The following is a 22,967-nucleotide window of genomic DNA, read 5'->3' on the forward strand; positions in this document are numbered from 1 at the left end:
AAGCATATCTCAATCTGCTGACTCATAAGAAAGCTACTGTTTAGAACTAATGCTTTCTTTAATTGTCCTGTTTTGTGTTCTCAGTCTGAAGGTCACACAACAGCTTTCTCAGCAGATTGAGAGTTTAAATGTCACATTGGTACTTGAAAAGAGTTTGGTACATCAGATTTAGTTGCATACAAAGGAGGGGCCAAGGTTTTGCAAGTGTTGTAGGTATTCCACTAAAATCAATTATTGCATTGAAATTTATAAACCAATCCAAAAAAGATAGCATTTAACATAATGCATATTAGTGATAAAACATTAAATTATGCAGTTTTTCAAAGGTCAGCCTGAGATCTTAAAATTGCTTTTTTTGGAAAATGACAGTAATATGGAAGCTTTAATGACGAAGAAAAAAATTGTGGTGCTGCTGGAGGTGCTGTAATGCCAATGCCGCCACTGGAGTGGACTGCACTCGAGAAAGCAGAGAGTGTAGACACAGCGCTGCTCTGAAGGGTTGAACCACCTGGTCTTAATGCTGACATTTGTGTACAGGCATTAAATAGCCTGTTGCAGGAGTACACAATGTCTTTTTTAACTAAAATCTTGCAAGCACAGGTCTGTGCCCAAGATCGTGACGCCTGTGCTCAACAGCATCTACAAGGGGTTGGAGACTCCAGGGAGCAGCGGACCAGCGCAGGGCACCAGAAACAGAGAACACACTCTTCCTCCACCCTCCCCCCACCATTGAGAAGTGGGAGAGGAGAGAAACTACAGGATGGTGACCATACCGGTCGGTGTACCAGCAGGGACCTCAGTAGCTGCAGGCAATGTAATCGGGAGACCTGAATGGATTGCCGGCTGTTGGTGACTGGCTCATGGGAACAAAGTATCAGAGCCGGGATTCAAGAGGGTGCTGAGGACAAGGGCTCCCAAAGGGCCTCGAGCACTGAAGGCCAACTGATCGTGTCAGAAGTTTGAATCTGGATCTCAGGCTGCCTATGGACCAAACAGACATCGGTTGTAGCTGCAGAGGCGGACTTTGTGACCTAGAAGGGGTGCTGGGCAACTAATGATGACTCTTTGTTTGCCTTACAGCAGGCAGAAGATAATTTTGTGTCATATTACATGTACTGTGCCATTATATAACAATAAAGGAATCATGAATCCAAAAGCTCCTTGACCATGTGTTTCATCAGTACACATGTGGAAATGATAGGAGTAACCATTCCAGATTCATACATGCTGGTTAATATTTTGTTTATTGCTCTTAACCTCTTAGTTGATTTTGCTTAGAATGGACATTACAGTTTCCCAATAAAGGGTCCTGATCTGAAACATTGACTGACCATTTCACCCTATGGATGGCGCCTAGCATGTTGAGTTCCTCCAGCAACTGTGTTTGGATTAGTTTCCTTATTTGGATAATTAACAATTCCACCCTTTACATTTCACATTTCCAACTATGAATCTCCTGATCTTCTCTAACCAACAAACTGCCTGAGCTTGCTATCAGGAGTATCTTATTCCAACTTACAATATTCAAATGTGCCGGAGAGACTGCCGACAAAAGCCCCGGGCCTAAAACATTAGCTACCCTTTACTTCCTATGGATGCTGGGTGACCTGCTGAGTTTCTCCAGCATAATTGTGCATTGCACTCTTGACCCCAGCAACTGCAGATTTTCTTGCTTAACCTTATTCCAGATGTGAATGATGCTGAAGGAGAAGATGTGGGCGCAAGTGGAGCATCTCCTACGGTCACAGGGATAGGTCCCAAAGGGATGACTGGTGGGAAGGGAGAAGTGGACAAGAGAGTCACGGAGGGAATGGTCCCTGTGGAGGGCGGAGAGGGGAATATGTATCTAGTGGTGGGATCAAGTAGTAGGTGGTAGAAATGGCAGAGGTGGATGTGTTCGATGCAGAGGCTGGTGATGTGGTAGGTGCGGTAAAGGGGAAGCCTGTCCTTGTGTGTGGGGTCAGAGGGGGCCAGGGAAGATGTGCGGGTAATGGAAGATAAGCAGATGAGTGCAGAGTTGATGGTGGAAGAAGGAAAGACACGTTGTTTAAAGAGAGGGACACCTCTGATGATCTGACATGGAAGTCCTGAGCCTGAGCACAGATGCAACAGAGACAGGAGAATTGAGAGAATGGAATGGAATCCTTACAGGGGACAGATTGGGAAGAGATGTAGTCGAGGTAGTTGTGGGAATTGGTGGGTTTAAAGAAGATGTCTGTCAAGAGTTTGTCTCCTGAGATGGAGACAGGGAGATCAAGGAAAGGGAGAGTGCTGCTAGAGATGGACCAAGTGAATTTGAGGTCAGGATGGAAGGTGGCAGTAAAGAGGATGAAGTCAACAAGCTCATCCGAAAAGTTCGAAAGGGTACTGATTGGTCTGATGAGTATTTCTTGCCTCTTCCTCTTATTTTTGTCTTTTGGCATCAAATTCTAATAACATAAAAGATATTTAGTCTGGCTTCTATATATTTAGCCTTCAGTTAACATTTCTTCTTTCTTCTTTGGCTTGGCTTCGCGGACGAAGATTTATGGATTTATTGTACAACATTATCCTCTGACAATAAAGGCCCAGAGCAAGACCCTGTAAAACATGAACTGCTTTACACATTTCAGGAGTTACCCTCAGTGAGGCAAACAATAATGAAAAAATTACCATCTACTTCAATGCACTGTTAGTCTTTGGGCACCTGAGGAAAAGAGTGCAAGAAGGTCAAATGTGGCACAAAGCTCATGGTTTAACAGGCAGCGGTGGTTCCTGCACTATTTTACACTTCATCTGCACAAGGCATTAAGGCCTCAGAGAGATACCACCAATGTAAATCCATAAAAAAACCTCATTCCACTGGTAGGACAACCAAAACAATTTTTGGATCCGAGGCCAACAGCCATAATCTCAAGGTTTTAATCGTACAAAGCCAGCTCCAATAGACTATCCACATTGATCTCATGTCCAACACCAAATTCCAAAAATAGTCAATCAACATAATGAAATTAACAGCTCAGAAGAAATAATGTATGAATGTTGTTACAGTGTTTTTGAAAAAATAAATGCAACATCCTCACAAATTGTTGGAATTATTGGCTTTCATTAATTTTTTTTTAAAAATTAGCATCCAGAATGGCACTAAGAATCCTGTTTCTTCATTGACAGCATGCAGAATAAAAATGTAAAGACAAATCCACCACTTCCAAAAACATACACCATCAAGTACCTCCTTCTTCAGCAATGGCAGGGTCAGCAAGTCCCACAATGACTTCATCAATCACCTCAGAACACACAAAACTGGAGTGCAAAGAAGTTTGCCAAAGTAGAAAAGGTGGCCTAAATAATGGGTCAAGCAAGTCTAGATCCAACCTGCTACTCTAACTCACTGCCTATAATCCCCTCTCATTTGCACTTAATTTTCCAGAAGTTTAAGGCTGAACAAGCTCATTCCCTGCACTAAAGGGTATCCGGCACCAGATGGTATGTCCAAGATATTGCATCTCAAAGTTCTTCCAACAGTACTTCCTGATAACTGTTTAGGCCAAGGGTAGCCAAACTTGCTCAACACAAGAGCCACATGTGATAAACTTCAGTTGTTTGAGAGCCGCAATCACATGATCGCAAGCCACTCCCACTAAAATTGCCATACTGAGTGCCAGTTCATACAATTCCTGCCTCAGCCAATACATTTCTGCGAACTGCACATTATATGTCAGAGCCGCATGTGGCTCACAAGCCACAGTTTGGCCACCCCTGGTTTAGACAAACACTAATTAATAATTTAATAACCACTGAAATAAAATATGATATGCACTTGTTTCCCCCCGCCCCCCCCCCATTAGTTGCCAGGTCCATTCAAATTAAAGGAGAAATGTTTCCTACAGCAGGCATGAAATAGAGGGCGAGATGCAAAATTGATCTGGGCCCTCTTATCAAGAAATCAGTGTTATATTCCTGGGCTCAATAGGAAGTCCAGTGGCAGAGCAGACAGTTATGACCACATCTGATCCGCAGAACAATTTGGACTCTTGTGCTTGGGACAGAAGAAAAGAATTGTCAGGGGGTGGGACGTGCAGGCATATATGTGAGCATTTGTGTATTCTGTTTAACAAAAAAAGAATCATGTGCACAATGACAATCTGTAAAATGTGTACAAAGTTATTTTTGATGCTCCATGAATATATTTTGAAAAAAAAAAGAATTTTGAGACTTCCTAGGGTGTGATCAGAAGTTTCCTTTGAAGAACTCTGCAGACAAGTACTATTAAGCTACACTATGAAGAATGTAGATGGTTTAACTGACAGGGGCAATTTGACTGCATGTAATTGTAAACAGAAGCAAAAGTAAAGATGAAAATTGATCAGAACCACCTTCCCTATATTTTAAACTCAGACCAAAAGCACGGGTGCAAGTTCTGTTCAGTTTGATTGGCTTTAACATCAGCTAAAATATGCATGGTATCAAAAGTAGGGAACAAATTGTCACAAAAACACATCATTGCTTTGTATTGGACCTGAAAATATGGCATTTGACTCTATTAGCCACTTTCCAAAATTTTCAAACATTTGCCTTTGCTTCTCTAGAGTGTACAATCTTTTCTACGAAGCACCAATTTAGCATCAAGTGCATTTTTGAGAATCTGGTAACACCTTCAGTTCAAAAACAAACAGATTAAGTGCAAAAAAACAATTGCCTCATAGCTGATCTCTTGGGAACCCTGTTCACAAACAACACTGCTGGTTGATACATCTTATCAATTTGAGAAATTTGCTTTCTTTAAGTTTGTTCCCATCTGCTGGAATAATTATTTGGATAGAAACATATTAATGCAAGAGTACTAATCAGAATTATTTTGCTATGAATAGTAACATCTTCCAATTATTCAAGATAAATTCTATTCAGCTCAGATGGGTTTCCCTTTCAATTTATTTTCCCTATTTTATTTTTTATGATGCTATGACATTGGGATCTGAATGATATATATATATATATAAAAAACATTATGCACTCAGTCAATAGCAATGCTGATCAAATTATGAGAAAATCATTACCTTCTAAAGATGGTGCTTGATCTTGGGCTGCATACAGCATCTCTTTGAAAGCCTACAATATAAAGCATTTCATTGTTAAATATCTGCAATTAATATGAAGAGAAGTTATTGAAAATCTAACTTCAATGAATATTAATATTTTCAACATTTAAAATTGCACAGTTGAGGTGCCAGAGGACTCAAGGGTAGCTCATGTTGTTCAGTTGTTTAAAAAAGTCTCCAAAAGTAAAACAGGAAATTACACATCAGTGTGCCTGATGTCAGTAATATGTAAATTAATGGAATATATTCTGAAAGATTGGATATACAAGTATTTAGACAATCAAGGGCTGATTAAGGATAGTCAGCAAGGCTTTGTGTCTGGTAGTTGGGTTTATCAAATCTTGAGGGTTTTTTTGAAGAGGTTACCAAGAAAGTAGATGAAATAAAGGCTGTGGATGTTGCCTACGTGGACTTTAGAAAGGTCTTTGACAAGGTCCCACATGTGAGGTTAGTTCAGAAGCTTCAAACATTAGGTATCCATGGAGAGATTGTAAATTGGATTCGAAATTGGCTGTATGGGAGAAATCAGAGAGTGGTAGTGGATAATTGCTTCTCAGACTGGAGGCCTGTGAAAAGTGGCGTGCTTCAGGCATCTGTGCTGGGGCCGTTGTTGTTTGTTGTCTATATCAATAATCTGGATGGTAATGTGGTAAATTGGATCAGAAAGTTTGCTGATGACATGAATGGAAACGCCGGGAAAATGCAGCTCCGGAGCAGCTGCGTTCAGGTGGCAGCGCTGAAGGCAGTGTTCTGCCACCTGAAAGGTCCGCAGCGGGGAGAGGTGCTGTAGAGCAAACACCGGCTCCTGAGTTGAGGCAGGGGCAGCCGTCTGACAGCTCTCCTCCCCACTGCCTGACAGCCCCCTGGCGCGGGACGCCCCAGCCCCGATGTCCCATGCCAGGGGGCTGTCAGGCAGCTGACTGTCATCAACCTGCCCCCTCCTAGGCGCCTGAAAACTGCTAGCTGCTTTGCCTTGCTGCTTTCGGTGCCTAGAGAAGCACTCTGAAGCGAAGAATATACCTCCCTGAGGTAGATTGAGTAAGTGCTCTTCGGGGACGGGTTTTCCGCTTTCAGGTGGCCTCCTGAAGCCGCATTCGGGTATTTTAGGCGGCTTTACATTCGGATATTCTGGCCACCTGAAAAGGGCTTAAGATTGGAGATGACGAAGGCTTTCAAAGCTTGCAGAGGGATGTGGACCATCTGGAAAAATGAGCCAGAAAATGGCAGATGGAATTTAATGCAGACAAGGGTGAGGTGTTGTATTTTAGAAGGACAAGGTAGAACAAATAGTAAATGGTAGGGAGTGCAGAGGAACAAAGGGATCTGGGAATACAGATACATAATTCCCTGAAAATGGTGTCACAGGTAGACAGGGTGGTAAAGAAAGCTCTTTCCATCTTGGCATTTATAAATCAAAGTATGGAGTACAGGAGTTGGGATGTTATGGTGAGGTGGAACAAGACATTGGTGAGGCCAAATTTGAAGTATTGTATGCAGTTCTGGTCACCAAACTACAAAGGATATCGGTAAGATTGCAGAGATTTTCTAGAATGTTGCTGGGTCTTCAGAAGTTGAATTACAGGGAGAGGTTAAACAGGTTAGGACTTTATTCCTTGGTTTGTTGAAGAATGAGGGGAGATTTCATAAAGGTTTACAAAATTATGAGGGTACAGAGTAAATGTGAGTAGGCTCTTTCCACTTAGATGAGAAAAGATAAATACAAGAGATCATGGCTTTAGAGTGAAATAGGAAAGATTTAGGGGAAACATTAATAGGAACTTCTTCACTCAGAAAGTGGTGTGAATGCGGAACAAGCTGCCATCTGATGGAGTAAATGCAGACTCACTCTTTAAGTTTTAAGACTAAATTGGATATATACATTGGATAGAAGAGGACTGGAGGGTTATGGACTGGGTGCAGGTCAATGGACTAGTAGAATAATATTTTGGCATGGACTAGAAGGGCTGAATGGCCTGTTTTCTGTGATGTAGTGTTCAATTAGTAAAGAATCATGGCCTAGAAATTATGAGTTGAAACCCATTTTAATCATTAAAATTTTAACTGTCTTCTATTTATAATTTACAGAGAGAGACCAATTTACCATAGAATAGGCATTTGAAGCAAATTGCATGATTACTGGTCTGTTTCCACAACTCACAAATGCCATTAAATTCAATGGAAAAACAAATTGCACAGTGGATGATAGAGAGATATAGAAATAAGTTAAGTGAGTGACAGGGGTCTGTCAGATGGAATACAATGTTGGTAAATGGGAGGTTATTCACTTTGGAAGGAAAAATAGAAAATCAGCTCATTATTTAAATAGTGAAAGGTTGCAGTATGCTGTTGTGCAGTGGGACTTGGGAGAGCTTGTGCACGAATCACAAAAGGCTCGTCTGCAGTATAAAAGGTAACCAAGGTGGCAAATGAGATGTTGGTCTTCATTGCTGGAGGGATTGAATTTAAGAGCAAGGAGGTTCTGTTGTGACTGTACAGGCTACTAGTGAGGCCTCATCTGGAATATGCAGAGTGTTCTGGTCTCCTTATGTGAGAAAAGATAAACACCTATATTGATTTTGGAGGTGGTGAGAGGAGGTTTACCAGGTTTGATTCCAGAACTTAATCCATTTGCCTATGAGGAGAGACCAATTTGACTGGAACCCTACTTGCAGGAATTCAGAAGAATGAGAGGGAATCTTATAGATACAAATATATTTATTTATCAAAGGGATAAGAGAGTGAGGAAAAGTCATTGCCACTGGCAGGTGACACGTCACAAGATTTAGGACAGAGATGATGAGGAGGAACTAGTTTTCCCAGAGAGAAGTGAATCTGTGGAATTCTCTGCCCAAGGAAGCAGCATTCAAGGATTAGTTCAATGGATTTTTACATTGGAGGGGAATTAAGGACAATGGACACAAGGCAAGTAAATGAATTTAAATCCACAGCCAGATCTGCCATGATTTTACTAAGTGACAGAGCAGGCTTTATGAGCCAGATGCTTGCTTCTGTCATTGATACCTGGATATCCTTGCTACTTCAGCCCAAATTATAGCATACAATTGCAGAGTTCTTTAGCTACAAGTTCCAAATCCTGAAATGCTTTATGATAAAGCATTTTCAATATCCTGTTTATAATTGCTACTCATTAGGATAACATATTCCAATGTGGCTTGAAGTAATTTACTGCAGGCTAAAGAAAATTACCAAATAATTGTATTTGTTGATAAATGTGTAAGCATAAACATCTGATGGATGAAGTGTGAATTAATTCAATGGCTGCTCAAAGTAGTTTACAGAGGCATTCAACTTGCAATTACTGAGTCCTAATTAAAAGCACAGTTTATTTCACATAAAACTGTAGCTAATAACGATGGAAGTAAACTGTGGAGTGAGAATAAATGCTACTTAATCTATCAAATCAATAATGCATATTTTGCTTTAGAACTGGCCAGTTCTAGTATAGGGTTAATGCATCTGTAATATTAACCTAGCTTATTTCCTTTCTAAATCCCTACTTTCACTGTCCTATTCTTAAATTCCCCCAGCCTCTTTGCAACTACTTGTTTTCTTGTTATGACTTTCATAGTTTTGATTGAGGGTCTTTAACCTGGAATATTCTCTTTCCACAGTTGCTGCACTTTCTGTCTTTATTACACCTTTGTTTTCACTACATTAGATGTCCTAAAATAAATGTTTTTCTTCTTTAAACAATAGACAAGAGCTGCACAAAATGGAGAACAGGAAAAAATTACCTGTGCCAAACGAGCAAAATTGAGCTGAAAATCAGATAAGATCATTGAACGCAAATAAATGTTTTGTATAGATGGGAGTTAAAGTTTAACAGCTTAATGGCATTCACTGCAATTATTCTTATGGGCAATTCATTGGATAATGATTAATTAGCAAAAAAGAATTGATTGGGTATTATGATTAGAAATAATTGAGAAGCTACCAATATTTATGGTTAGTAAACAGCAACTTCCAGTCCTACACATTGAGAAAAAGAAAGCTCCTCTTCTGGAACCTTGTGGTACCAGTATCTTACCAGGGGATTTGCCAGTCAAACCTGGAAGTGTTGTTGAGCTCTGTACATGAAATATTCTGAGCAAATTCAGCAGTTTAACATAAATGTTCTCTATTAAAATGTAAAAAAAAATCTCAGCATTACAAGCAGCGTCAGTGAGGGAAAAATGAATTGTTAACATTTCTGGTTAAAACTCCATCAAAATCAACAATCTAGCAGATTTTTTTGGACTCGGATTCCAGCATCTGGAGTATCTTCTCTCTCTCCACAATAAGCTCTGTGCTGCTACTAATAAAATATTTCATACTTTATAACCCAGCCAGGAGTCCACTTTACATGTTTAGCAAAATGTTTAGCCTTGACTCTGCGTGCTTGTGAACAAAAGGCCATCACTGCACTGTAGTTGCCTAGCAACCAAGGTTGGAAACATTCTGCAGTACAGACCTTTAGAAAGGACAGGCATAAAGAAAAATAAAAGGAAGTGTGTACTTAACATAAAGGATGCCGGGGAGGGGAGCATAAAGATGTCCCACACTAGATATGCAAGTCATATTGGACGCAGATAAGAGATGAAAGGTGACAGTAAAAAAAACTAGTAAGAGTAGTTTATGGATCCCTTACACAGCAACAATGTTGGAAAGTGCATTAGTTAAGGAACAAGGTAGATGAGACAATATAACAAACATGAAAGGAATTTATATTCATATGGACTAGTCAAATTGAATTGGCAGGAGCATTTGAGAAGATAAGTTTTTTGATTTCAGACTGGACTTTTTGAGGTGAAAGGAAATATCTTCATTCAGTTAATTCCAATAGTTGGCAAAGTTAAATGAGAGGCTAAGAAGATACAATGCTTTCCACACCTGTGAAGACAAAAGGTTGCAGAATCTGGTTGGGTGGTGCCATCTTGCTCTCAATGTTAACAGGACCAATGAGCTTATTGCTGGTTTTAGGAAGGGGGAATCTGAGGAATCACACACTTTCCTGCACTGAAACACAAACGTCTGCAAATGCTGTGATTGTAATTTTAAAAAAACCCAAACATGCTGGAAGAAAATGGCAGATCTTGCCATGTCCATCAGAGGTAAAGATGTATATCCAACATTTCAGACCCAAGTCCTCCTTCAAGGTGTTAGCAAAAGCAGACAGGCACCTGATTAAAAAGGTTGGGAGACAAAGGAAGAAAGGGAAGGGGGAGGAGCAGAAGGCAATAGACAAAGGGTGATAATTGAACATGGATGGAAGGATTGGAGAGGAAAGACTGAGACCATCCACAAATTGAAGGAACAACACCTCATTATATCTGGGCACCCTCCATCCAAAAGGTATTAACATCAACTTCTCCAGTTTCCATTAGCTACATTCCCCCCCCCCCCCCCATGTCTCTCCCCTCCTCCTATCCCTATTTTCCCTTTCCTTTAGCTGTCTCTCTCCCTTTCCCTCCACCTCTTCATTTAGAGCCACCCCCTCTACTGAATATTCTCACCCTTCCTCTCCTTTCATCTGGAGAGAACTAATAACATTGATGTTGGCATTAATGACTACTAGAGGACAATGGTGCCTTGTTAATTAGAGAAAAGATATAAATGGATGATGGTGAGTGAAAACAGAAAGAGAAAAACAAAAATTACATAAAAATGCTGGAACTGAAAAACAAATTTGAGAAGAAAAGCTGGAAATAAAAACAGAACTTTAGAAATACCTATTTGGTCAAACAACATCTGTGGAAATAGAAGCAGAGTTAATGTTGTAAACTGCTGACCCTTTATTAGAAAAAAATAATTGACTCAAAATATAATCTTAGATCTCTCCTTACAGATGCTGTCTAACCTATCAAGTATTTCAAGATCTGCATTTTCTATTGATTTTCAGAATGGAGTGCTAGCTGGCTACGCGACAGAAGGTAGAGTTCAGTGAACACCAGAAATTTGCAGTAGAAGAGGATGCCTGAATCTTTGGAATTTTCCACCTTTAGCCAAGGGGGATATACATCATGAAGCAACTTCAAACCAAAGAGAATGTGGATCAGCCAAAGTGGACTTGAAGTAAAGAATCAACAGATGTTCCACTAACCTCAAGACAAGAAACTACAAATGTTAGAAGCTGGAGCCAAAAAAAATTCCTCACCTTTCACCCAATGAGCCTTTGCATCCAGAACATCTATTGGCATTTCATTCAACTCCAACAAGATCCCACCACAAGCCACATTTTCTCTTTCCACCTGTTACTGCTGCTTGCAGGGATCACTACCTCCAGGACTCTCTTCGCTGTTCATCCCTCCCCATCCACCCCTTTATGTCAATATCCTCCCTCCCCGGCTGAGGCAATTTTCATGTGCGTCTCCTCCAACCTCATCTATTCCATTAGATGCTCCCAAAGTAGCCTCCTGTACATTAGCATGACCATACACAGATCAAACATCCAGTTTGCAGAGCACCTGCATGCTGCCTGTAATAACCATCCTGTTGCATCCATTTCTAACTCCCAATCTCACACCAAACTGTTCTCGGCCTTCTTTCCTTCTCCACTGCTATGGTGAAGCCCAACGGAACTAGAGGAACAACACATATTCCATCTGAGTACTCTATAACTCAATGGCATGAACAATGATTTTTCCAATTTCTGGTAACCTTTCCTCCCTCTCTCTCTCTCCTTCCCATCCACTTTTATTCCCATTTTTGTTCCCTTTCTTGTAACTCCCATCCAGTCCTCCATCACCCATTTTCATTCTTCTCCCTATCCTGGTTCCTTCCACCTATTCCCCACATATTTGTCCTACCCAATTCCCCTCTCCCTATCTGGTTGCATCTGCCCTTCATCTCTCTCCTAATGGTTTCCCTTAACATCTTTCTCACTTAGTGGATTCCAGCATTGGTAGCCTTTGCATTACCACTCACCCACTTTCAACTACCCTCCCCAAGACCAACTTTAAGAGATAACAGGATAAGTGTGAAAATTAAAAAAACTGTAGGTGCTGAAAATCTAAAATAAAAATATAAGCTGCTATAAATACTCTGCACGTCTGGCCATATTTATAGGAAAAAATGGACCTGAAAAATTAAATGTTTCTCTTCCCACAGAATTTGCCCAGCATGCTGAATAGTTCTTGTACTTCCAGCTTTTTTTTTAGGGTCAATGAGGTTTACCTTTGACATAATCTACATGACATAGTTCCATGAGGTCAGTTGATCGAAAAAGTGAAAAACCATGGAATCCAGCAAGAGTGGCAAAATGGATTTTAAAAAATTGATTCAGTGACAGGAAGCAAATCAGTAGTGATTTTGCATCCAGATCCCACAGGGCTCAGTATTTAGTCTGTTGCGTTTGGTAAATTTTATTGCTGGTTTAAATGCAAGGGTATAAAAAAACTTTGCAGATAATACAAATATTGTTCTGTGATTGACAGTGAAAAGGAAATTGTTAAATTGCATGTCGTTGATGATCACGATGGTGTGACTGAAAATAGCAAAAGAATATAATCTAAAGATATGCGAGATAGTCTGGCAAAATGAATATGGGGTGTTAGGACGTAGGTTAACAAGAAGGAACGCCAAGATGAAAATCTCTATATTATGATCAGTGAGAATGGGAATAGGATGATAGAGCACATGAACACAAGACTGAGCAGTTTAAATTTATAAACAACTCGGATCTCTTCTAGGGCAGAGCTGACCTGCATAAGAGAGATGGTTTACACCTGCAGCAAAGTGGGAGCAAAATTCTAGTGGGAGAAAAATTCTAGTGAGATTTGATAGATTTATTAAATTAAGTCTAGTAAGGGGTGGCATCCAAGATGGAGAAAGATGGACTAAAAAGGTTAAGAGCAAGCACGGCAAAAGCGCATATTGAAATAGAACAGGATGGTGGAGGACTAGGGTCATGGATGAGACCGGCAAACTTTGTTGTGTTTATTTTAATGCAGGAAGTCTGATGGGGACATGGTTGAAGGAGGATCAGGACTGGTACCTCAAAATTCCAGAGTAGAATGTTTTGGGATTACCCAAATTTGTGAAACATGCAAAATAAATTCAAGTACTCTACATTTTTTTAAACTAATGGTGTTTCTGTTTCCAAATGCACTCAGAGCCAAGATAGGTTTTGACAACTCATTGAAGTTCAAGGTTTTCAAAAGCTCAGTTAATGAGGACAAATAACTGATTTTTTGAAAATTTAGACACACAGCACAGTAACAGGCCCTTTCAGCCTACGAGCTCGTGCCACCCAATTGGCTTACAACCCCTGGTATGTTTTGAATGGTGGGAGGAAACTGGAGCACCTGGAGGAAAACCACGCAAACACGGGGGAAATGTACAAACTTGCTGGCATTGTAACAGCATTGCACTAACTGCTACGCTAACTATGCCACCCATTGTATAATCCAATGTTTGATCTACAAAGACCTTGTACTGACAATTCACAGAAATAAGTAGTAATGGATTTCTCAGAATAGCTCAGAGAAAACGAATGTTAGAGTTGCAAGATGCGTGACTCAAATGCAGAAAATTGTTACTTTGAGTGATTAAGTTTTCATGAACAAGGTAGCACAAAGCATAAAAAATGAAAAAAAAAATAGATCCTTCATCTAAATGTATTTCTTATGCAATTTTTGTAATTGCACAAGCACATTTTTCTATATGTATTTTCAGACAATTTATTTGCATGGTAACTTTTGAACACGAGTTTTACTTCACAATTTTTCTTACCCTACACATCTGACACCAAACCATAACAGGAACTCTGCTATAACTTTTGGTAACTGAAACAATCTGACTCAGGAATCAGTCATGCTCTTTGCAGGCATGAATATTATTGTGAAACACACTAGAGAGATAGTTATAAATGAAATCTAATGTCCCCTATTATTAATTTCATGGCCACGTGTGCACACTGGCAGATCTTCCTCCTTCCTCCTCCATTTGTTTTATTCTATTGTATATCTTCACCATTCAAGCAGATAACACTTTACAACTTGTGACATGTTTTTAGCATGATAAAATGGCAATAGCCATATTACAGAATCTGATTATGTCCTTTCAAAATTTTCTAAAAAAGCCCACCCCTTCAGTATTTAGTTAAAGAGGTGGTCTTTGAGGAAGTTTTTGAAGGGAAAAATAGCAAGGCAAAATTGATTGAAAGAGTATGCCAAACTGAGGGGATAAGGTCTTTCAGTGGCAGTATTAAAGGTGGAGTCTGGACTTGAAGAAAGCGAGAGTTAAAGAAGGCAGAATGCACAAATTAATAAAGGTTTCAGAAGGGATAACAAGGATCTTTAAATGAAGTTAAGGATTTTGATATTACTATGCTCAAGAATCAAGAAATAATTATGATCAAAAAGATTTGATGGGGTGCAGATCTTACTGTGTGATAGAATTCAGAACATTGGAGCTTTGGATGAATTCCAATTTGTCAAGTACAAAAATTTGGAAAGAGCCAAGAACTGAAGTAAATAAAGTAAGACTAAATAATTTGATTTAAATTGATAACTGAAGGACGTGTTAATTTTTTCCTCTGATTTAGGATATCTGCACGTTTCTTTCTCAAACCTAGGACTGGGTAAGGGCTGGAAAATATCACATGCAAATTTATGCTCGCGGTAATTCAACACAAAGAAAAAATACTTTATAGAAGTTGCAGTGCAAATATTTTTGGTAATCACATTTTATTAGACATACACTCAAAGATATTAACAATACAATGGAATAAGAAGAAGCCAAATATTGGCCATTCGCTTTAAGCTTCCAGATAGAAATCAGGAACCAAAATTTCAGCTGTCAACTCCTTTACCGATCAGGATCAACAATTGACTGCACTAAGCAGTCAATCTCATCCATATAGTCAGTGCCACATCAGCTGGGAAGGTTTCCTTTCCTTTTTTGCCTCAAATTCATTCTTTACAAGCATAATAATGATCTTGCTACCCTGGTAAATGGAAGCATCTGAATCTACATTGATGGCTATTGGGAAGAATCTGAAACTATGCCATTGTAAGTTTTGCGCACCATGCCTTTCCAGGCACTTAAAATCTTTACGCAAAGCTGTGATCCAATCTGTTGTTTAAAGATAACTCATCTCTTCCAACCACATGATTTTTTTTGGTCTTAAGTTCTACGTATCAACTTCAGTTGGTATTTCAGCAACATTCTCCATGCCAATCAATGAGCTCGTGCTTTCTCAACATGCCTTTCTGCACTCCTCACTGAACTACATTAATTCCCTGCTTTGCTGAAATAGTTGAGTAAGGAATATTTTGAAACATCCAAGTTACTGATGCTGATAGACCACGGTGACTCATGGATGCCCAATTTTGAGCTACCAGATGTACTTCAAGTCTATCCCATTTAACACTGCATTATTGAAGGAGTCACAAGATTTTGATTCTGAATGTCTCCGATGCTACCATGGACAAATGCATCTCTGATAGGCACGATGGCAAGGATTTGAGCACGTTCTTATGTTGGTTCTCTTCCTTTAGTTCACCCATTACCTGTCACATGTCCTGTCTGGCATCTATTTCCTATGGCATTCAGTTAGCTTAGTCAGTGATGGTACATTGAAGAACTCCTCCCAAATATATTTTGCTCCCCTGCCTTTTTTTGCTACTTCCAAGTGTTGTTTAACATGGAAGATCACCAATTCATCAATAAGGGAGGGCAGTAGCTGTGCAATACGAGAAGCCTTCCTTCCCCCATGCGTTATCTGATTATTTGAGACTTTAAGGAGTTTGGAATTAATTTTGAGGATGTCCTCGACTATAGCCTTCTGCCTTTATAAAATTACCATGACCTTTTGTGAGTTCATTTGCTAAGAGAAAAGGATGTACTCAAGGATTGTATTAAATAAGCTTGACATGTAATCTGTAGGTATGATGACAAGTTTCAAGTACAATTGCCATGCTGCTGTTTATCTAGATTGTAGGACAGTTATTCCAATTTGGACAACATCCCAGATGCTTTCAGAGGACTTTGCAAGGCTGTCTGGACAAACACAATATTTTTTCAGCCTGGCAAAATTATCTCTTTAGAATTCTGCATATTTTATTAAAAATAAATTCATTAAAAAAATCCCCCAAGAAAAACAACAGCACAGATTTAGCAGCACAGCAGGTTGAGTAGTATCTGGTAGAAACAAATTGAATGAAACGCCTTTCCACAGAACTCCAGGGTTTGTCAGAACCCAGTTTGGGAAACCCTAGTTTAGGGAATGTGGGTTTGTTTCTATGTCTTATTAAATTTTACACATTTTTCCCATGGTCTTTTATACATTGAGTGCATATGTGCTTTGTTCCTGCTACGATTTCAATGCCCTGTGAGTACGTAATATGTCACTCATGACATCACCATTGACCGTTTTGAGTTTTGTGTGCCCGATGGAGATGTGGGGGGGCTGGTAGTCATGGTGGGGAGCTGGCTGATGGAGGACCTCAGTTTTCTTCAGGCTGACTTCCAGGCCAAACATTTTGGCAGTTTCCGCAAAGCAGGACGTCAAGCGCTGAAGAGCTGGCTCTGAATGGGCAACTAAAGCGGCATCATCATCAACTCAAAACGGTCAACCAGTTTACCTATCTCGGCTGCACCATTTCATCAGATGCAAGGATCGACAATGAGATAGACAACAGACTCGCCAAGGCAAATAGCGCCTTTGGAAGACTACACAAAAGAGTCTGGAAAAACAACCAACTGAAAAACCTCACAAAGATAAGCGTATACAGAGCCGTTGTCATACCCACACTCCTGTTCAGCTCCGAATCATGGGTCCTCTACCGGCACCACCTACGGCTCCTAGAACGCTTCCACCAGCGTTGTCTCCGCTCCATCCTCAACATCCATTGGAGCGCTCACACCCCTAACGTCGAGGTACTCGAGATGGCAGAGGTCGACAGCATCGAGTCCACGCTGCTGAAGATCCAGCTGCGCTGGATGGGTCACGTCTCCAGAATGGAGGACCATCGCCTTCCCAAGATCGTATTATATGGCGAGCTCTCCACTGGCCACCGTGACAGAGGTGCACCAAAGAAAAGGTACAAGGACTGCCTAAAGAAATCTCTTGGTGCCTGCCACATTGACCACCGCCAGTGGGCTGATAACGCCTCAAACCGTGCATCTTGGCGCCTCACAGTTTGGCGGTCAGCAGCCTCCTTTGAAGAAGACCGCAGAGCCCACCTCACTGACAAAAGGCAAAGGAGGAAAAACCCAACACCCAACCCCAACCAACCAATTTTCCCTTGCAACCGCTGCAATCGTGTCTGCCTGTCCCGCATCGGACTGGTCAGCCACAAACGAGCCTGCAGCTGACGTGGACTTTTTACCCCCTCCATAAATCTTCGTCCGCGAAGCCAAGCCAAAGAAGACATCACCATTGGAGATGGGAGCCCCCCTTGGATCCAAGGGATCCAGATGAACCAGGTAAATCATGGTCCAGTGTGAATGGCTTACCAGGTACTGCATGCCCAGTAAGTTTACCCACTTCCCAGGAGGGTTGGTGGTGTGAAAGGGGCTAATGACTACCACCCCATGGCACTGACCTCCATCATTATTAAAAAGTTTGAACGTCTAGTGATGGAATGCATCAAAACACACCCCGAAGAGGCACTGGACCCATTTCAATTTGCCTACAGATGGAACCGTTCCACTGATCCCTCCACTTCATCCTGACCCACCTGGAGAACAATGCCTCATATGCCAGGCTGCTGTACATCGACTTCAGCTGAGCATTTAATACGCTCACTCCCCAGAAGCTGGTGGAGAAGCTGTCCTCATTTGGAGTCAACACCCCATTTTGTCACTGGATTCTGGACTTTCTAACAGAAAGACCTGTCTGTTTGGGTTAGCAGCAGAACTTCGTGCACTGTCATACCTCAGGGCTGTGTGCTCAACCCACTCATATTTACACTACTGATCCACAAATGCAACGCCAGATCCAACTCAGAGTAATCAAATTTGCGGATGACACAGCAGTAGTTGGCCTAATCAGCAACAACGATGAGTTGCACTATAGAGAGTAAGTAGAAAATCGCTTGTTATGGTGCAAGAATAACACCTGTCTCAATGCAGACAAGACAAAAAAGACAATTGTGGACTTCAGGAGACTATGGACGACCATCCCCATTACAGATTAATAGATTGGTAGAATAGAGTAGAGAACACAAAGTTCCTCAGAGTAGAGACCTAACTTGGACACACATCTCCTCACTTGTCAGAAACCAGCAAAAGACTAAGGCTGGCAAGGCTACCGACCACCACCCTGTCAACTTTCTACAGGAGGTCTATTAAGAGCATCCTGGATGGCTGAATTACAGTGTGTTATAATTATTGTAGAGCATGGATCAAAGGTCAATTCACAGGACCATAAGAGAAGCAGAGAAGACCACTGGGGTCTTCCTCCCCTACCATCACTGACATGGTCTATCAGGATTGCGGTCTGAAAAGGACTTGCAAAATCATTAAGAACCCCTGCAATCCAGAACACCATCTTCCAGCTATTCTTGTTGAAAAAGAGATACATAAGTATCAGAGCCAGACCACCAGGCTAAGAAGTAGCTTCTTGCCACAGGCAGTGAGACTACTGAACAACTAATGAACTACTCATACGATCCCTCTGAGACTCTCCTGTATTTATTTAACAATCTTTATTTATTTTTATAAATGCTTGCATATATATGTCTATATATGCGTTTCCATGTTTTTACACAGAGGACTAAAGAATGCTGTTTTGTCCAGTTGTACTTAATACAATTGAATAAAAACAATAAACAATCATAATAATGGATCATGGGCAATATATAGAGAGAAAGTGGAAAGAGGACATAAATGGGAAGTGGGTGGAAAGGGGAGGAGAGAGAGGGAAGGTAACAGTCACTTGAAACTGGAAAGTTCAATACCATTGGGGAATAGATTACCCAGTAATGGAGGCTTTCTTCCTCTAATTTGCATTAAACCTCATTCTGGCAGTGAAGGCAGAGGATCCTGATTTATATAACCCAGGGGTAGCCAAACAACGGCACGTGAGCCAGCTGCAGTCAGTTGCCTATTTTTAAGTGGCTCAAGGTGAATTTTAAAAATAAAATGGAATATGGCTAGTTAGAAGTGTCAAACAATAAATCGTAATGTACCTTGCACTACTTAGTAGTTTCAAGACTAGATGTCACTGCCATTTTGAACAACTACTAGACTAACCGTTTCAATGTTACTCATTGATGAAAACGCATACCTCAGTTTAAAAAATGACCTCAGTTTAAAGAAAACATTTACCCCATTAAAAAGCATACTCATTAAAAAAATTAATTTACTTCATTAAAAAACATTTGCATCATTAAAAAAAACATTCACCTCATTAAAAACATTTACTTCAGTTGATTAAACATGGTGGAATTGAAAAGAAAGAAAATAGCAAGGAAGTGCCGAAAGTGATTACTTTTTCAAAGAAGTTAAGGGGAAGTGTGGTTGCTTGATTTGCAAGGAATCTGTTAACATTAATAGCCTATATATTACCTATCTACAGATTTACACATTGCATCGTAATCATTATTGTGGACACTTGGGGTGTAAAGTATATTCACTAGCCCCTTTTCCACTGGAACCTTGTCCCATGAATTGACAGCCAATTTATCGGTTAAGGGTCCAGTGGAAAAAGGGAACAGTCAGCACACTGGGACTGCTTCAACCCCAACTGACATCCACAGCGCCAGCTGATGCCATTGTCCTGATTAAACCAGTGGAAGAAGGACAAGTTGCATCCCTGGTCTATTGTTGAAGGTCGAATCTCCTATCCCCAGGGGATGACTTGTGGTCAGTGGGAAAGCAGTTTGGGTCCCAGTTAAAAGTTGCCCAGTGGAAACAGCAAAAACAACTTCTTTAACTGGGACACTGCATGGCCAATTAACTGGGATGCCAGTGGAAAAAGGGCTACTAAGAGTTGTGAAGGAATGTTGGAGTCTACCTTGTGCCTTTCTTAATCTTTTTTCCTGTTCTTATTTTGCAACCAGTTCTTTTTATTTTACACTGCTTTTTGTATGAATTTTAAAGTTACTGTCTTCATTTCAATTAAAGAGCAGCAGATACGTAAAAGTCCATTGTATATGTGAGCACATCAATAAACTACTATAATGTCATTAGTTAAACTGTTCAGTCGTGTATCTTTATTTTGATAGAAAATTAATTTCTAGTTAAAAACACAGATTTTCTTGCAGTGTAACTGGTTGAAAACTGCCAGGTTTAATGTTGTTTAGAAGTGACTCCTTATATTTTTCTGTATGTGGCCCGCAACAAAAAAGTTTGACCACCCCTGATATAGGCCAATTATAATCAAAGATGAAAAATGCAGCTGTCAAATAATATACACAAAAGTGTGTTCACATAAACCAGACAAGTTCAAATATAGTCATAGTCATATTTATTCATTATGTGATCACCTGTGGTTGCCTTGAAAACATGAGACAATTCCACAAGTTTATACAAGTTCATACTAGAAGGCCTCTATCTGTCACTCAAAATTTATAATATTTTCAGTGATATGCATTGAACAAGAAAAATAAAATTATATTTTTGTTATGGAATATGGTGTTGAACCATATCATCTCCTGTCAGCGTGGCATGGATACATTCCATTTGGCCTATCATAGCAACAGGTCTATGGCAGATGCCATCTCCGGCTCTACACGAACACCTGGACAGTAAAAATGCATTCATCAGGAAGCTCTTTATCAACAACAGTTTGGCATTTAACACCATCATCCTCCCAAAACTGATCAGCAAGTCCTGGGACTCAACACCCCACTGTGTAATTGGTTCATGGATTTCCTCATCTCCAGAACACAATCAGTGAGGATTGGCAAGAACTCCACAATTTGCATCAAAACCAGAGCACCAATGAGCTGTGTTCTTAGCCCCCTCCTCTATTCACTTTACACCTATGACAGTGTGGCTTGGTTCGACAATAACACCATCTACAAATTTGCTGACAATATCACTATAGTGGGTTGCATAAAGAAAGATGGTGAGAGAGATTGAATTTTTTTCTGAATAGTGCTTCAACAACAGCCTTGCACTCAATGTCACCAAAATGAAGGAGCTGATTGCTGACTTCAAGAAGTGAAAGTCAGAGGTATACAATCCAGTGATCATGGGGGAATCAGAGATGGAGAGGGTGAGTAAATTTTTCTTGGGAGTCACTATCACAGAGGGTCTTTCCTGGACCGAACACACTAAAGGCATTGTGAAAAATGCACGTCAGCACCTCTACTTCCTCAGGAGTTTGCGGAGGTTTGGGAGGACACCAGAAACCTTAGCAAATTTTTGAGGGGTGGTGGAAAATGTGCTGACCAGCTGCATCATGGTCTGGTATGGGGATGCCAATAGCTCTGAGCATAAAGCCCTCCAAAAGGTAGTGGACACAGCCCAGGACATCACAGGCAAAACCTTCCTCACTATTGAGAACATCTACTAGGAACATTGCCATCAGAGAGCAGCAGCAATCATCAAGGATTGACAGCACATGCTCTGTTCTTACTGCTGCCATCAGGAAAGAGATATAGGTGCCACAAGACTCGCACCGCCAGGTTCAGGAACACCTGCTACCCCTCCACCAATATACTCCTCAATGACAGTGAAGGGCTTTTGTGCACATCATTGATTTTCTTTTTGTTCTCTCTGTATTGGACAGTTAGTTTGCTAACAGACGGTTTACAGCTCTTAATTTGTTTACACGTATATGCTGTGTACAGTTTTTTTTGCATGAGGTTATTCTGCCTCGCTTGCAGAAAAAGAATTTCAGAATCGTTTGTGATCTCATGTATGAACTCTGACAATGTTTTCAAGAACTCATGTCGTGATTGTCACTCCTTTTATTTATACAAATTCCTAAAGAGTTATCAGCCTCTTTCACACTCGCACCTTATCCTAGTAATTAACGGCCAATGTACCAGTGTGAATGCTCAGGAAATGGAACACAGGTGTCAAATCGTGCTAGGGATGGACCACCTGGGTAGGTTGTCTCATCCCCAGGGTCCTCTAACACCTGCGCGCTGATTAGCCCAGCTTGAAAGAGACATGGACTATCCAGGGACAAAGTAATGCGTTGATGACATTTTTGTGTGAGTGCAGGAACATAAAGGAAATAATAGATTAAAAAGATTGTATAAACTTTGTATTCAATTTACTAAATCCTGATCAATGTATTATGGTTTTATATTTAAACAAAATTAATGCGTAAAGAGAGAAACGTAAATTTATGAAGGCAATAAAACATATAGGCACACAATTTATAAAGACTGTGGGAAAGTCAGAGAGAGAGAGAGAGAGAGAGAGAGAGAGAGAGAGAGAGAGAGAGAGAGAGAGAGAAAGAGAGAACACGCACAATGGTGGAACTGCCTTCTCAGAAGTCCATGCGGCAGAGAAACCCCTCCATGAGTGCATACTGCCCTTTCTCTGCCACATGGAATTCTGGGAGGACAGGTCAACCATCTCTCTCTTTATAAATTTATAAAGAGATATATAGGTCGGCACAATAATAGGGACTGAAGGGCTCATAATGTGCTGTACATAATGCTAAATAATTAGGCATGATTAATTTTGTTTAAATACAAGAGTATTCATTCGAAAGTGTCACTCAGACATCACCAGTGGAGGATAGTACCCCATTCCCCGGGGATGCCTAGTGGAGAGTGTGAAAGGACACAGAGAACCGGTTAACAGTGGAACAGTATGAACGGCAAAAATGGCTTCTTTAACCAGTTCATTGAACATTCAATTTACTGGTTAGCCAACATGAAAGGGGCTATAGTCTCCTGCTAATTCAACATTATTTTCTTATCTCTGTGGTAGTTTATATTCAACAATGGAACTATTTATTATTAAAAAGAAATCCCA

General features: G+C 40.4%; 1 protein-coding gene across 5 annotated transcripts in view; it reads right to left on the reverse strand.

Moving 5' to 3' along the window:
• LOC138763443 (xenotropic and polytropic retrovirus receptor 1 homolog) overlaps window positions 1-22,967 on the reverse strand; it is a 379,170-nt gene that overhangs the window by 343,752 nt on the left and 12,451 nt on the right. For all 5 annotated transcript variants that reach the window (XM_069937590.1, XM_069937587.1, XM_069937588.1 and 2 more), the window contains one exon: window positions 5,037-5,088. In XM_069937590.1, coding sequence (XP_069793691.1) covers window positions 5,037-5,088 — 52 coding nt within the window. The remainder of the gene's footprint in view (window positions 1-5,036; window positions 5,089-22,967) is intronic.

Source organism: Narcine bancroftii, chromosome 5 (assembly GCF_036971445.1).
Source record: "Narcine bancroftii isolate sNarBan1 chromosome 5, sNarBan1.hap1, whole genome shotgun sequence".
Taxonomy (NCBI): domain Eukaryota; kingdom Metazoa; phylum Chordata; class Chondrichthyes; order Torpediniformes; family Narcinidae; genus Narcine; species Narcine bancroftii.